Raw genomic sequence first — 16,251 nt, forward strand, 5'->3', positions numbered from 1 at the left:
TGTGTACAATAAAATCTGTATTACAAGTAAAGGTACTATAATCCTCTTTATGTTTGAAATGTTTGTCTTCAGATAGTCTTTAAAGGCCTAAATTTTCTGAAGGTCTTTTTATAGTAATCACATTTATAATACTTTTTTTTTTGAGATGGAGTCTTGCTCTGTTGCCCAGGCTGGAGTACAGTGGTGCGATCTCGGCTCACTGCAACCTCTACACCCTGGGTTCGAGTAATTCTCCTGCCCCAGCTTCCTAAGTAGCTGAGATTACAGGTGCATGCTACCACGTCCTGCTAATTTTTCTATTTTTAGTAGAGATGGGGTTTCACCATGTTGGCCAGGCTGGTCTTGAACTCCTGACCTTGTGATCTGCCTGCCTTGGCCTCCCAAAGTGCTGGGATTATAGTCATAAGCCACCACACCTGGGTTATAATGCTTTTATTAAGTATAAACTTTCTGATATTGAGTAAGATATGAACAGATATTAATGGCTTTTCACATTCTTTGTATTTGTACAATTTTTCTCTAGTATAAATGCTTTCTTGTGCCATAAGGTGAGTATTTGTTAAAAGTTTTGCCACATTCTCCATATTTGTAGGGGTTTTCTTCAGTATAAATTATCCTACCTACCATAAACGTGTGACTACCATTTAAAGGCCTTGCCACATTTAACACATTTCTGGAGTTTCTCATCAGTATGATTTCTCTTTTTTAGAAAAGTTTGAGGTGTGGTTAAATGCTCTGTTACATTTTTTATGTATGTAGAGTTTCTCTCCAGTATAAACTTTTTTAATTAATAAGGATGGAGAACCTGTTAAATGCTTTGCCACAATTTTTTTTTTTTTAACAATTGTAGGGGTTGTCTCCAATATCAATTATCTTACATTTATTCAAACAAATGTTTGAGGACTTTTAAAAGACATTTCTATATTCCTTATTGTAGGGTTTCTCTTCAATATTAATTCTCTTAATGTATAATAAGGGTTCAAGATTAGTTAAAAGCTAAAGCTTTTAACCACATTCTTTGTTTTTGTAGGGTTTCTCTCTAGAATGAATAATCTGATACTGTGTAAGGCCTGAGATGTGCTTAAAGGTTTTGCCACATTTTTTACCTTTGTAGAGTCTAATATACTCTCTTAGGCTTTGGGAAGCTGAGAGGCAGGTAGATCACCTGAAGTCAGGAGTTCAAGACCAACCTGGCCAACACGGTAAAATCCCTAAAAATATAAAATCAGCCAGTGTGGTTGCATGCGCCTGTAATCCCAGCAACTCAGGAGGCTGAGGCAGGAGAATTGCTTGAACCCAAGAGGCAGAGGTTGCAGTGAGCTGAGATCATGTCACTGCACTCCAGCATGGGTGACAAAGTGAGACTTCATCTCAAAAAATTTTTGTTTAAATAAATTCTCTTGGGTTCCTTAAGGTTTGAGGGCTGGTTAAAGGCTTTATTACTTTTTTACATTTATAAGACTTTTGTTCAATATGAATTATCTTATGTACAATAAAGGCTTGGAACTGGTTAAAGGCTTGGCCACATTCTCCACACTTGTAGTGATTTTTTTAAGTTATTTTATATATCATAAGGCCTGAGGGCTGGACTTTATCATGTTACTCACATTTGTAGGGTTTCTCTCCAGTATGCATACTCTTATGATTAGCAAGACTTGAGGACCACTTAAAAGCTTTGTCACATTCTTCACATTTGTAGGGTTTCTCTCCAGTATGAATCCTCTTATGAGCATTAAGAGTTGAGGAGAAGGCAAAGGCTTTCCCACATTCTTTACATTTGTAGAGTTTCTCTCCGGTATGAATTATCTTATGTTTCTTAAGGGTTGAGAGGCAGTTAAAGGCTTTGCCACATTCTTCACACGTGTAGGGTTTCTCTCCAGTATGAATTCTCTTGTGGTAAGTGAGCGATGAGGATAAGCTAAAGGCTTTGCCACATTCTTCACATGTGTAAGGTTTCTCTCCAGTATGAATTCTCTTGTGGTTTGTAAGTGTTGAGGAGCGGCTAAAGGCTTTGCCACATTCTTCACATGTGTAGGGTTTCTCTCCAGTATGAATTCTCTTATGTTTAGTAAGGGTTGAGGACCAGGTAAAAGCTTTGCCACATTCCTCACATCTGTAGGGTTTCTCTCCAGTATGAATTCTTTTATGTTTAGTAAGGGTTGATGAGCAGGTAAAGGGTTTGCCACATTCTTCACATTTGTAGGACTTCTCCATAGTATGAATTATCTGATGTTGATTTAGGTGTGAAACCATACAAAATGATTTGACATATTTTTTACATTTCAAATGTTTCTTTCCACTATGTCTTGTCTTATGTCTATTGGAATTTGAAAATTTACTGAAGACTTTGACACATTTATGAGTCTGAAATATTTTGTTTTGGGTAGTTGACAAACATTGGTTAACTTCATTATAACCTCCTTCTTGCACCTCACACTCACCCATGGTTTTACATTTTTTTACTTGTAAATTCTCATGTTCACATTTTCCATATATTCTCGGTATTACTTTTTGAAGTGAATCTTTTATGCCCAGCTCTGGCTGAAGGTCTTGGGTGAAATGAGAACATGTAACTGAAAGACATAAAAATCACAAGTTACTTCACTTACTAGACTCAGATACATATACTTTACAAATCATAAAATTATACAAGGTACATTAGCAAAATGGCATATCAAATTACCACAGGCCACAATTCCTTCATAGGTTTATAAATGTAACAAAACCACAGTGATCAAAATACCTTTGCTGGAAATTTATAAATAAAGTAAGTGTGTGCATCAGGTGGGCACAATGCCAAGAGCCATATATAAAGAGAAGAGAAGTCTGAGACATTCACCCAACACAGCCCTTCCTCATCCCTAGTAGAAGAATATGGTGTCTTTAGGAGCAAACTGTTTTTTTATTATAAAAGACCAGAAAAATACTGGGACCTATATCTTTACTTTTGGCTTACAGGGGCCTTTCTGTCTTCCATGATAGAAAGTGCTGAATGAAATGGTGGTATACTTTTGAAATGACACCTTTAAGTCTTTTGGGATCAAAAGTGAATGTTACAACAGCAGAAAGACTGCAGTCCATGGGCAGAAAACAGGTGTAGAAAGTAGCTACCTACTGGTAAGAGGAAACATGGAGAAGTCTTTTAACTGAAAAATAAATGCAAAATTGCAGACAAGACACATCCTGAAAACATGTTTGAGAGACTCTGTGAATCTCTAGCCAAGATAATTGGTTTCAGGCTATGCCAGGAAAGAGCTGCATTATAAAGATCATGAAAGGTAGTTTTATGTTAATGTTTAAATCTCAACCAAAGATTACAATGTATACAAAACATGAGGACAACATGGTCTAATAAAAAAAAAAATTTTTGAAAAAGCAACTATAAAAATAAAGAGGCATATATTAATTTTTAAAATATATTTTAAATTTAAAATAAATTTTAAAATATATTATGCTCAGTGAGAAAAATGGAAAACCAGACACCTAAATAAAATCAGAAAAATAAGAATATCAAAAATAAGCTTGGAATAATAAAAACAAAACAATCGTGGAATTAAAAAAGAATAACTGAAAAAATTTAAAAGAAAAAAATAATGTAAGAAATGAAGAAGCTAAACAAACAAACTAGGACATACACAAAAAGATCCATCACACATCTTTAAGCAAAGTTTCAAAAGTCGCTAACCAGAAGACAATCTTGGGAGCTGTAAGATAAAAATGAGGTATTATTTATAAGCATAGTTCTCTGAAACATTTGACAATAGAAATCTTGCAGGTCAATAAAGAACTGTGTACAATGGTTAAAGTACTGAAAAAAAAATCTTCATGGTGAGAATAATAAACACAGCAAAAATGTACTACAAAATAAAGAAAAAATAAAGATCTTCCAGAATAAACACATGCTGGAAAAGCATATAAGCACTGCATGTGCCCTAAATAAAATGCTGAAAAGAGGTCTTCCACTTAAAATAACATGATGAAAAAAATACATAATTGTATGAAAATATATAACTTTTTGAAAAACATATGCATATACAAAAAATAAAATTCTGCGGCATTATCGTGATCATGCAGAAAACATTTTTAGTTATTCTTTAAAATTTGAAAGATACAAGTATAAAAATAATCATAAAACATAAAAAGATATAATTATCAACATCAATAAGATGTATAGGGTAGATAAAATGAGGACAAATTTTTCTATGCAACTGAAGTCATTTTTTTTACCAGTTTAAAAAATACTGTGGTAACATTTAGAGGTGTTATAAAATCTCCAATGTAGCACAAAGAAAAAATCTTTATAGACACACAAAAGAAAATGAATGAATTACTAACATGAAACAAAGATTGATATTATATAATGGTAAAATGAGTCAATTTACTAGGAATCTATAACTATTATGTCTATCTATATGTACATGCATATATAAGATCAGGGCTTCAAAATATATAAAGCAAATATTGATAGAAATGAAGCAAGAAACAAAATAGCAACATAAAATTATAAACATTAAGACCTCACTTTCAATAATAAATAAAAAATTGAAATAAAAAATCGATTAAAAAAACAGAAAACCTGAAGAACATTATATTGTGTATGAATTCATTTTGCATTACTATAGAAAATAAACTGAGACTGAGTAATTTATAAAGAAAAAGACTTCTTTGGTTCACAGTTGAGTAGACTGTACAAGATGTATATGCCAGCATCTGCTTCTGGTGAGGATATGAGGAAGCTTACAATTATAGTGGAAGGCAAACATGTCACATGGTGAAAGATGATGCGAGTGTGAGGTGGAGGAGCCAGGTTCCTTTAAGCAACCAGCTCTCATGTGAATTAATAGAGGGAGCCCTCTATGATTACCAAGGGGATTGTGCCAAGTCATTCATGAGGGATTTGTCTCCATGATGCAAACACCTCTCATTAGGCCCCACATCCAACACTGGAGATTACATTTCAACATGAGATTTGGAGGGCACAAACATCTACACCATATTATAAAATCAACTAGGCTAAACAGACACGTACAGAACTCTCCAGTCAAAAGCAAGTGGGTACACAATATTCTTATTTGCACCTGGTATATTCTGTTAGAATACATAGGTCTTAGTAAATTTCAAAAGATGAGCCAGGTGCAGTGGCTCACAGGTGTAATCTCAGTACTTCGGGAGGCCAAGGTGGAAGGATCACTTGGGGCAAGAAGCTTGATACCAGCCTTGGGAACATGGTGAGACCCTGTCTCTACAAATAATTAAAAATTAGCTGGGCATGGTGGGGTAGGTCTGTAGTGTCAGTCACTCAGGAGGCCAAGGTGGAAGGATTACTTGAGTCCAAGAGGTTTAGGCTGCAGTGAGCCAAGATAGTGCTACTGCATTAGAGTCTGGGCAACAGAGTAAGAAACCCTGTGTAAAAAAAAATTTAAGAAGAGCAAAATCATACAGCCTATTTTTTTCTAACCAAAACTGAATAAAGCCAAAAAGAAAAAAGGTAAAATAGGCAAATAAAAAATATATGGAAATAAACACACTCTTCAATGTATTCTTGCACAGGTCAAATAATTTAACTTAATTTAATATTTTTGCTTGAGGGTCAAAATAGTTAAGTGACAACTTAGTTGTCAATATAACTCACAGTGGTTAACAAATTTAATATAATCTGTATCAAAATTCCAAAAGTATATTTATTCCTGAAATATTATTTAAAATTTTTAAAATTTATTTTGAACTATATCTAGAGAAACATGAAAAACAGAGGCATTATACTTCTTAATTTTAAAACATAATAAAAAGCAACAATAACAATAACTGTGGTATCCACACAAAGACAGATAAAGACATGACAGAACAAAATAGGGAGACCAGCAATGAACTCTTCTGTGCATGACCAAATAATCTGCCACAAAGTTGCCATCAGCAGACAATGGAGAAAATATCATCCCTTCAACAGATAATGTTGAAAACTGGATATCTATATTGACGAAATAAACTTGGATGCTTTAATTGCATCATATACAAAAAATATTTTAAACAAAATACTTAGACTGAAAAAAAACTAATGAAATTCTTAGAAAAAAATATAGTGGAAAGACATGACATTGGTCTTGGCACCATTTTCTTAGACATGCCATCAAATGCATGAGCAACAAAGAGAAGAACACACAAATTTAACTGGACTAAACTTCAAAATTTCTGTAATCAAATAACACATTTAATAGAGTGACAGTGCCACCCACGAAATGGGTGACAATATTTGAAAATCACATGTGATAAAACTTAATATTGAGAATTTATAAACAACACCTAGAAGTAGACAACGATAACTGAATTACTTGATTTAGAAATGGTCAAGCAAGCTGGGCGTGGTGGCTCATTCTTGTAATCCCAGAACTTTGGGAGGCCGAGGTGGGCAGATCACCTGAGGCTAGGAGTTTGAGACCAACCTGACCAACATGGCAAAACCCCATCTCTACTAAAAATACAAAATTAGCCGGGCATGGTGGCACATTCCTATAATCCCAGTTACTCAGGAGGCTGAGGCAGGAGAATCGTTTGAACCCGGGAGGCAGAGGTTGCCCTGAGCCAAAATTGCACCACTGCACTGCAGCCTGGGCAACAAGAGTGAAATTCAGTCTCAAAAAAAAAAAAAAAAAGAAAGAAAGAAAGAAATGGACAAATGATTAAACTAAATTTTAATAAAAAAAGTTACACAAATGGGGATAACTATTTGAAAGGTTGCACAAAATTAATAATTTATAGAAAAATGCAAAACAAAATCACAATACAAAACAAAATTACCTTATATCAATTAGAATGGCCACTATAAATTTTTTCAAAAACACCAACTATGTAGATGATGTAAAGAAATTGAAACCTATTCAAGTTGTTGATGAGAAAAAAGATGCAACTATCATAAAAAGTATCATGAATGTTCTTCGAATAATTCTAAATGAAATTATACAACACAGCAATTCTATTCATGAATCTATATCTAAAATATGCAACACAGTAAAATGAAGACATAAGAGGTATCCTGCTTGCATATCCCCCCACAGTAAGTCTCATAACCCAACCTCTAAATAAATAAATAAATACATGGATAAAAATTTAAAAATAAATTATAAAAAACTTTAAACTATATTTCAAGTCTATAGTAATGAAAACGGAATGGCGTGTGCAGAAAAATAGACAACCACAAATGAAACAGAAACTACTATTCTCACACATTTTAGACATGACACAAAAAAATTTTTAATGGTTTAACAGAGTTTCTCAAAAATATGCAGATATTAGTGTACTCCAAAAGCAATGGAAAAGCAGTTTATGCAGTCCCTGATAAGCCACAAAGAAAACTTTGGCTGAACTTGAAGAAAGATTTCTGAAGTGAAAGTAGAATTCGTAGAGAATTTAAAAGCCTGGGGCAGAAGGTATCACTATCTGAGAGCAAAAGTAAAAAATGACTCAGGCTTCTCAGAATCTCTTTCCATAGAAGCACATCTCCCCAAACCACATTTTAAGGACTGGCTTCCTCCTTGATTTGTGTATCTCTCATCTGTGTCATCTGCTTCATTCACTCTCACTTACCTGGGTGTTTGGATACCATCTCATTTCTCTTTATATTCCGAGGCTCTTTATTTTGCTCCAGACAGGCGATCAAGTCTGGCTTAGAGACAGCAATACCTGATTTATTAAGAAAAATAAAGTAAGATAAATCTTGCTGAATTCTTTAATTACCAAATTAGTATTATGCTTAGTAAAGAGGATATACTAGAAAATTCTAGAAAATTAATATTGGTCATAATAGAACTTTTTAACTATTTAGAAAATATTTTAAATGTGTAGGTCCTTAATTTCACTACTCAGTATTGCTGAATCAAAAACTGGTGGTGGCAACTGAATTCTAAGGCATGGGCAACGCTCTTTTACGCCACAACATTTTTGGAATTGCCACTAACCTAGAGCGAAAGATACATAAGCTCAGGAAAGGGAAAAGTTCAGGTCAAAATAAAACGTCTTGAAGAATTTGTTCTACACCAATGAATCCCCAAGATTTTCTTAAAATCGGAGAGCTAAAATTCATTCATGCAAAGCAGAAATTACCAAAATCATCTTAGAAAAGAGAGAAAGGCAATATATTAGGAATTGTGTATCGAAGTTATCCTCACCCAGGGAGACCAGGTTTCTGTAGTTCTCTAACATCACATCTCTATATAAATTCCGCTGAGCACGATCCAGGCATTGCCATTCCTCCAGAGAGAATTCTATAGCTATGTCTCTGAATGTCAACAGTCCCTGAAAAAAAAAACAAAAACAACAAAAAACACTCATGAACACACAAACACTCACCACATGGCCATAGGCAGAGATTTTTATTTGACTCAAGAGTAAAAAGAAGTGTTTCTCACTTATAAGAGTGACTAAAATTATTCAATGATAATTTTTAACACTGAAGTATTCTCTAACTCTGAGAAAAGAGGATAGCAGACAATCCACAATACCACTGTAGGTATAATTTTCTGGACGATAAATTATTAAATTAAGAGCATCAATATGGACTTGTCTATTTTTTCCTTTTCTTTTTTCTTTTTTTCTTTTTGGAGACCAAGTCTCGCTCTGTTGCCCAGGCTGGAGTGCAGTGGCGTGATCTTGGCTCACTGAAAACTATGCCTCCTGGGTTCAAGTGATTCTCCTGCCTCAGCCTCTCAAGTAGCTGGGATTACAGGTGTGTGCCACCATGCATGGCTAATTTTTGTATTTTTAGTAGAGACAGGGTTTCTCCATGTTGGCCAGGCTTGTCTTGAACTCCTAACCTCAGGTGATCCACCCACCTTGGCCTCCCAAAGTGCTGGGATATACTAGCATGAGCCACTGCACCTGGCCCATTTTAATTATAAAGAAACATCAGTTTTATGCAAAGTTGAAGATACAGACAACTTCCCTGTTCTATAATTTTTAATAGTAACATTAAGTAGCCTTTCTTTAGCAGCCTAGAAAGCAAGTATCTCCTAATAGTTTTTTCAGAACTTTCTGGATAATAAATGCCATCCTGTTTATGTGAGCATTTTCTAAATCCTATTCTGCATGGAACTAATAGAGCACACAGATGGAACTTCAACAAGACATGTTTCACTTTTCATTAATATCCAAAGACAACTGTGTTTCCCCAATAGAAATATTGAGTATTTACACCTTCTCATGTTCAACAGCTACGATGGGAACATTTTAAATATTGCAGGTCATAAATTTGTGGTGAGAATTCTGCATGGCATACAAGAATCCAAGATGAAGAAAATACCTAGAAGGCTTGGTATGGCCGGGCACGGTGGCTGGTGCCTGTAATCCCAGCACTTTGTGGGGCTGAGGTGGGCGGATTGCCTGAGGTCAGGAGTTTGAGACCAGCCTGGCCAACATGGTGAAACCCTGTCTCTACTAAAAATACAAAAATTAGCTGGGCATGGTGGTGAGCACCTGTAATCCCAGCTAATAGAGAGGCTGAGGCAGGAGAATCACTTGAACCCGCAAGGTGGAGGAGGTTGCAGTGGGCTGAGATTGTGCCATTGCACTCCAGCCTGGGGCACAAGAGTGAAAACTCAAACAAACAAAACAAAACAACAAAAAGAGAAGGCTATGCTATACAGAAAAAAAATTTTTTTCAGAACCCCTAGACTATCATAAAAATAGCAAAAAATAATTGAAACAAACTCATTAGGTATAAACAACACAAGCAGAGAAGTAAACATCTGCAAGTTCTGAACACATGGCATTCCAAAAGGCAGAGTGGACACTGCTTTTTTTTTTTTTTTTTTTTTTTTTTAGACAGAGTCTTGCTCTGTCAACCAGGCTGGAGTGCAGTGGTGTGATCTTGGCTCACTGCAACCTCCACCTCCTGGGTTCAAGCAATTCTCCTGCCTTAGCCTCCTGAGTAGCTGAGATTACAGGTGTGCACTACCACGCCCGGCTAATTTTTGTATTTTTAATAGAGACGGATTTTCACCATGTTGGTCAGGCTGTTCTCAAACTCCTGACCTTGTGATCCACCCATCTCAGCCTCCCTAGGTGTTGGGATTACAGGTGTAAACCACCACGCCTGGCCCAGACACTGCTCTTGATCTGAGACATGCTCACCTGAGAAAAAGTGATTTTTTCCTTTTCCTCCTCTTTCTCTGAAATGTATTTTCAGATAAGATGCTCTCGACATATCAAATCTGCATCTTGAGAATACGCCTTTAAAGCACAATCTATTCACCTGCTACCACCACACACATCCACGGGCAGAAAGACTGAGACTTGCTGAAAACACTCACCCATTTTTGTTGCGTATAACTGAAAAGATTTAAGAGCAATGACAGAACAACGAGCTTCTCCATAACTATTAAAGTATAAGTTTCTTTTTCCCTGCCCTCCCGTATCGGACATCAGCAAATTTCTTTACATAATGGCAGCATGAACTGCACTGACCTCTTCCTACCAAACGGAAACAGGGCAGGCAGTGCAGCCTTCCTCAGATGCGAAGGTTGAACTAAACTCTCCTGAATGTATCTTGAACCCCTCAAGTTTATAAATCACTTGGTAATCTCGGCCCTGCTTTATGCAAAGTGATTCTTCAGGATCCAAAAGGGTCCAGGAATGGGCTTTTTCAACAAGTCCCCTGTAAATGCTGATTGTGCTTTCCCAGACACATTATTAGCATTAGCGAGAGAAAGCAGGCACAGCAAAGAGTCCCTTACACCCGCCACGTCTGTCACAATACACATACTTGTGATACAAATAAAGACAACCAATCTCCACCCTGAAATATTATATTTTTTGTTGGCTTTTTTCAGTTTACAGAGAAAACAGAAGGCAGCAATGTCTGAGTAAGTCTGCACTTGGGAAATGTGTACACATGTACTAATAAAACGGTTATTAAGCAGGTACTATGTGCTCAGGAGCATGTCACAGAACACTACAGGGAATAACACATAATGTGATTTAATTTTCATAGCACTCTGGGAGTTGCTACTAAGTGTTGAATAATTTTTAGCATTTAGATTAAGAGCACAGCAGTTTTATTTCTTATGTGTCTCTATCATTAATTTTTAAAAGAAAATGTATAGAACAATAAATCAATATAAAAAACATCCGAAATGATACAATTACATAAGAATTGAATAATCAACTTCCAAATGGCTATTTTGTAAATAATGAAATTAAGGCAGAAATAAAAAAAGTTTTGGAACTAATTAGAGCTGAAATACAACATACCAGAAGCTCTGGGTCACAGCTAAGGCAGTGTTAAGAACAAAATGTATAACACTACACATCCACATCAAAGAGTTAGAAAGATCTCAATTTACAAATCTAACGTCATAATTAAAAGAATTCCAAAAGCAAGAGCAAACTAACTTCAAAGCTAGCAAAAGATAAGAAATAACCAAAATGATAGCTGAAATGTAGAAGGTGAGACATAAATAACCATAAAAAGTTTAATGGGCCAGGCACAGTGGCACACACCTATAATCCCAGAACTTTGGGAGGTCGAGATGGGCAGATCATGATGTCAGGAGTTTGAGACCAGCCTGGCCAACATGGTGAAATCCCGTCTCTACTAGAAATACAAATATTAGCTGGGCGTGATGGCGGGCACCTGCAATCCCACCTACTCAGGAGGCTGAGGCAGGAGAATTGCTTGAAACCAGAAGGCGGAGTTTGCAGTGAGCCGAGATTACGCCCACTGCATTCCAGGGGCGAAAGAGTGAAACTCTGTCTCAAAAAAAAAGTTCAACGAAACCAGAAGTTGATTCTATGAAAAAATTAATGATAGATAAAACATTAGATTAATGAAGAAAAAAGAAATAATTCATATAAACACAATCAGACTAAAAAGTCCAAAAACAACAGATGCTTGTGAGGTTATGGAAGAATGGAATGCTTATATCCTGCTGGTGAGCGTATAAATTTGTTTAACCATTGAGAAAAACAGTTTGGCAATTTTTCAGTAACCTGAAAACAGAATTACCATTTGACCCAGCAATGCCACAACTGGGAATATTACCAATGAATGTAAGTTATTCTACCATAAGGACACATGCATGCATATGTTTATTACAGCACTATTTACAAAAAACAAGACATAAACCTGTATGTCTTCAGTGGTAGACTGGATAAAGAAAACGTGGTATGTACACACCATGAAATATGATGCAGCTATAAGAAAGAACATCATGATGTCCGTTGCAGCAACATGAATGGAGCAGGAGACCGTTATTTTTAGAAAACTAGTGCAGGAATAGAGAATCAAATACTGTATGTTGTCACTTATAAGTGGGAGCAAAATAATGAGAAAACGTGGACACAAATAAGAGAACAGACACTGAGGCCCAGTACAGGGTGAAGGGTCAGAGGATGAAGAAAATCAGAAAAAAAAAATCTGTTGGGTACTATGCTTAGGTCCTGAGTGATAAAAGAATCTGTACACAAAAACTTCATGATATGATTTTACCTATATAACTTGCACATATACTCTTGAACCCAAAATAAAAGGTAAAAGAAAAAAAATTTGGCCGGGCGCAGTGGCTCACACCCATAATCCCAACCCTTTGGGAGGCTGAGGCAGGCAGATCACCTGAGGCCAGGAGTTCGAGACCAACCTGGCCAACATGGTGAAACCCTGTCTCTATTAAAAATACAAAAATTAGCCGGGCGTGGTGGCATGCACCTATAATTCCAGCTACTCAGGAGGGAGGCAGGAGAGTCTCTCGAACCTGGGAGGTGGAGGTGGCAGCAAGCCAAGATCACACCACTGCACTCCAGCCTGGGTGACAGAGCAAGACTCCGTCTCAAAAAAAAAAAAAAAAAAATTCGTGAGTGGGAAAGAGTGCAAGGTCAGTGGTAGGACTGGCTTATGCTACAGACAGTGGTCCATGTGGGGCTATACTCTGATTTAGTCCTGTGTCCATGCAGGCAGATTAGACCATGATCAAGTGGTACGGACCCCTACATTAGTGGAGGAAACAGGTGCTACTGCAGATTCAGTTTCTGGGGTTGAGGATATGCCAGGAAACTTGTAGGCACTTTGGTTGGATTTTGGCAAGAAGCACTAAAAACAAAAGCGCTGTGGTAGAATTCTTGAGGGTGGTGCCTAGTCCTGGGAGGGGTGTGGACGCATCAATGTCTAGTGGGTCTGTCTGTGAATGGGTGAGAATCACGTGGTGGCAGCTCTGAAAGGAGGTCAGTTATCACAGTTCCTTTTCTCTAAGTTTTTAGTTTTTTTCAACCTGAGAGGAGACCTAGAATCACAAGACAATGTGCAGTGTGACAGCCTGTGTGCAGGAGAACAGAGCCTCCCCTTACCAGATGCCCAGAGTCCCCCTCCAGGCCAAGCCTCTGTAATATCTCTTTTCTGACACCTGGGATTACAGGCACCTGTCACCACGCTCGGCTAATTTTTGTATTTTTAGTAGAGATGGGGTTTCACCATGTTGGCCAGGCTGGCACCAAGCAATTTTTTAACACCAACTTTTTGTCTAACATTTCCATCCTGATGCCACCCAGAGTCGGCACGGACCATAATTCAGAGCTCAGTGTCACCATATCGCCCTCACTGCACACGCCTGTCACAAATCCCAGGGACCCATCTATGCTTCTCAGCTACTGTCTATAAACTGGGGACTCCCATAATGTCCCTCAAGTTCAATAATTTGATAAAGATACTCACAGAATTCTGCAAAATCCTGTACTTATGTTAACCAGTTTACTATAAAACATGCAACCAAGAAACAGTGAAATGGAAAAGATGTATAAGACAAAAAAAAAAAAAAAAAAAAAAGTTGGGAAAGATGGGGTATATAGCACCCGACCTCTGCTTTCTTCTTATGTGAAATATTTATAAATGGCAAACTTTTTTTTACAAAGCATTGAATGGCACTTTTTAAGTGTCATCCAATGACTTTTAAAAAAAATAATTAGTGTAAGTACTGTGTCTGAAACATACAAGGAAGGACAAATAGGTAATAATGTGAGTTAGAAAAGTTGGCATTTTGGAATGTCAGATGGAACTGGAAATTTAATATTTTACTGCAGGTCAGTTAGTCTGTGAGAACAGGGAAATTGACTCAAGACCTTGTTTAAGACACAGTTGAGGCCCAGCGTGGTGGCTCACGCCTGTAATCCCAGCACTTGGGAGGCCAAGCAGGCGGATCATCTAAGGTCAGGGATTTGAGACCAGCCTGGCCAACATGGCGAAACCCCATCTCTACTAAAAATACAAAAAGTAGCTGGGTGTGGGCCTGTAATCCTAGTTACTCAGGAGGCTGAGGCAGGATAATTACTTGAACCAGGGAGGCGGAGGTTGTAATGAGGCAAGATGGAGTCACTGCACTCCAGCCTGGGTGACAGAATGAGGCTCCGTCTTAAAAAAAAAAGAAAGAAAGAAAGAAAGAAAGAAAAAGGCACAGTTGAAAAATGCAGGCTGCCTGCAATAGCCTATTCCTGTAATCCTAGCACTTTGAGGCGAAGGCGGGCAGATCACTTGAGGCCAGGAGTTTGAGACCAGCCTGGCCAACATGGCAAAACTCTATCTTTACTAAAAATACAAAAAGTAGCCGGGCGTGGTGGCCGGTGCCTTTAATCCCAGCTACTCGAGAGGCTGAGGCAGGAAAATCACTTCAACCCAGGAGATGGAGGTTGCAGTGAACTGAGATCTCACCACTGCACTGCAGCCTGAGTGACAAAGCGACTCTGTCTCAAAATAAATAAATAAATAAAAATAACAGCAAGGGAAAGCCAGTTTCCTGTGGCTTTCCACAGGCAAATATTTAAACAGCAGGCAATTGGACCAAGGTGGATTGACTTTTCTCGGCTCTCACTTAAAAAAACAAAAATCTAACTCAAATGTATCTCTGTGGCCGGGGCGGTGGCTCACGCCTGTAATCCCAGCACTTTGGGAGGCCAAGAAGGGCACATCATTTCAGGTCAGGAGCTCGAGACCACCCTGGCCAACATGGTAAAACCCCGTCTCCACTGAAAACGCAAAAATTAGCCGGGCACGGTGGCGGGCACCCGTAATCCCAGCTACTCAGAAGCCTGAGGCGCGACAATAATTGAACCCGGCAGACAGAGGTTGCAGTGAACCGAGATTGCGCCACTGCACTCCAGCAAGGGCAACAAAGCGAGACTCCCTCACACAAAAAAATTGCATTTCTTGGAAATTATTACATTGAAGAAAAAAATTCAGGCCTAGTCAACCACAGACTGCTAATTAATCTGTGATGACATAACCAAGAAATTTTCACCTGGATCTTACAAATAAGGAAACTACATAACTTTACCAAAGCAGTTACTGAATTTGGTTTGCTTCATCATGCAACTTATAACAGACTTCTTCAAGCCTCTCCCATGGACCACAACCCACAAACCATAGCTGGGCGCTCTATGATTCTTGAATCACATTTTGATCAAATTGTCTAATATTTTTACAGTGATTCCCATACATTTCTAAAAGGAAATGAGGAACTAGGGACCTCAGGGACCACAACTTTTTCCACTTATGAATCCCACACCCTGAGTCAGGACTCAGCCCTGATGACTTTCCCACCCATGCACAATCTGGGTGAGATGAGGCGCTGGGAGTGCGGAGCCGCCCAGAGAGGGCTCCAGCCCAGGGCAAAGCCACTGCAGAGGAAAAAGACAGAACTCCCAGGGTCCCAGCCGCTGGCCCAGGCACCATATTATGTCTGGAGGAGACTAAGAGCCCACCTGGGCCAAGGAGGATTTGGGTCCTGAGACTCCAGAGCTGACTGCAAGGAAGTTTGGGTCCTGCTACAGCCACTTTCAGCCGGTTCCAACCAGCCCCCAGCCCTCTCTCACGATGACAGACCCACCACTCACCATTTCTCGGCTTCCAGGGTGTCCCGGTCTTTTAGCCATAAATCTGCGAATACCTGCAGGACACAAGGCCACAGTGGCTTGGACTCTAGGAGCAGAGGAAGCAGAGCAGTAAGGAGAAGAACTGGAGCTCTGGACGCAGAGAAACGCAAACGACCCGGAAAATTACGGAAGCGTCCTGTTCTCTCCCGCTGCATGCCTGATTGGACAATTTCTAATCCATTGCTCCTGATTGGATAAGGTTTCGGGACCCACCCTTCATGCCCTGAGTGACGAAAAATGTGATCAGACACTGGGCTAAACCAAGCAAAAAATAACAGGTTAGACTGCAACCTTTACAGCCAGGCTTCTTCCCTGATCTGAGACAGGCCAACCCTAGAAGACATTTGC

At 38.4% G+C, this 16,251-nt stretch overlaps 1 protein-coding gene across 2 annotated transcripts; it reads right to left on the reverse strand.

Annotated features, from left to right (window-relative positions):
- Nucleotides 1–1,599: 1,599 nt before the first annotated feature.
- On the reverse strand, nucleotides 1,600–15,903 carry LOC144339833 (uncharacterized). 2 transcript variants are annotated; one of them, XM_077996669.1, is made up of 5 exons: nucleotides 15,865–15,903; nucleotides 8,163–8,289; nucleotides 7,582–7,677; nucleotides 1,815–2,573; nucleotides 1,600–1,730 (listed from the first exon to the last, which is right to left on the reverse strand). In XM_077996669.1, exons 1-5 carry the CDS (start codon nucleotides 15,901–15,903, stop codon nucleotides 1,600–1,602), a joined length of 1,152 nt encoding a protein of 383 aa, XP_077852795.1. The 2 variants fall into 2 exon arrangements, with proteins under 2 accessions (XP_077852795.1, XP_077852794.1); XM_077996668.1 differs by having other exon boundaries at nucleotides 1,600–2,573.
- Between the last annotated feature and the right edge of the window lie 348 nt (nucleotides 15,904–16,251).

This window comes from Macaca mulatta, chromosome 3, assembly GCF_049350105.2.
Source record: "Macaca mulatta isolate MMU2019108-1 chromosome 3, T2T-MMU8v2.0, whole genome shotgun sequence".
Taxonomy (NCBI): domain Eukaryota; kingdom Metazoa; phylum Chordata; class Mammalia; order Primates; family Cercopithecidae; genus Macaca; species Macaca mulatta.

Excerpts from the sequence above, each read along its gene's own strand:
- LOC144339833 (XM_077996668.1), bottom strand. The coding sequence starts at position 15,903 with ATGGCTAAAAGACCGGGACACCCTGGAAGCCGAGAAATG. Across the intron at positions 7,678-8,162 it reads CAGAAACCTGGTCTCCCTGG|GTATTGCTGTCTCTAAGCCA; the intron begins GTGAGGATAACT and ends TTAATAAATCAG. Across the intron at positions 2,574-7,581 it reads GATGGTATCCAAACACCCAG|TTACATGTTCTCATTTCACC; the intron begins GTAAGTGAGAGT and ends TATGTCTTTCAG.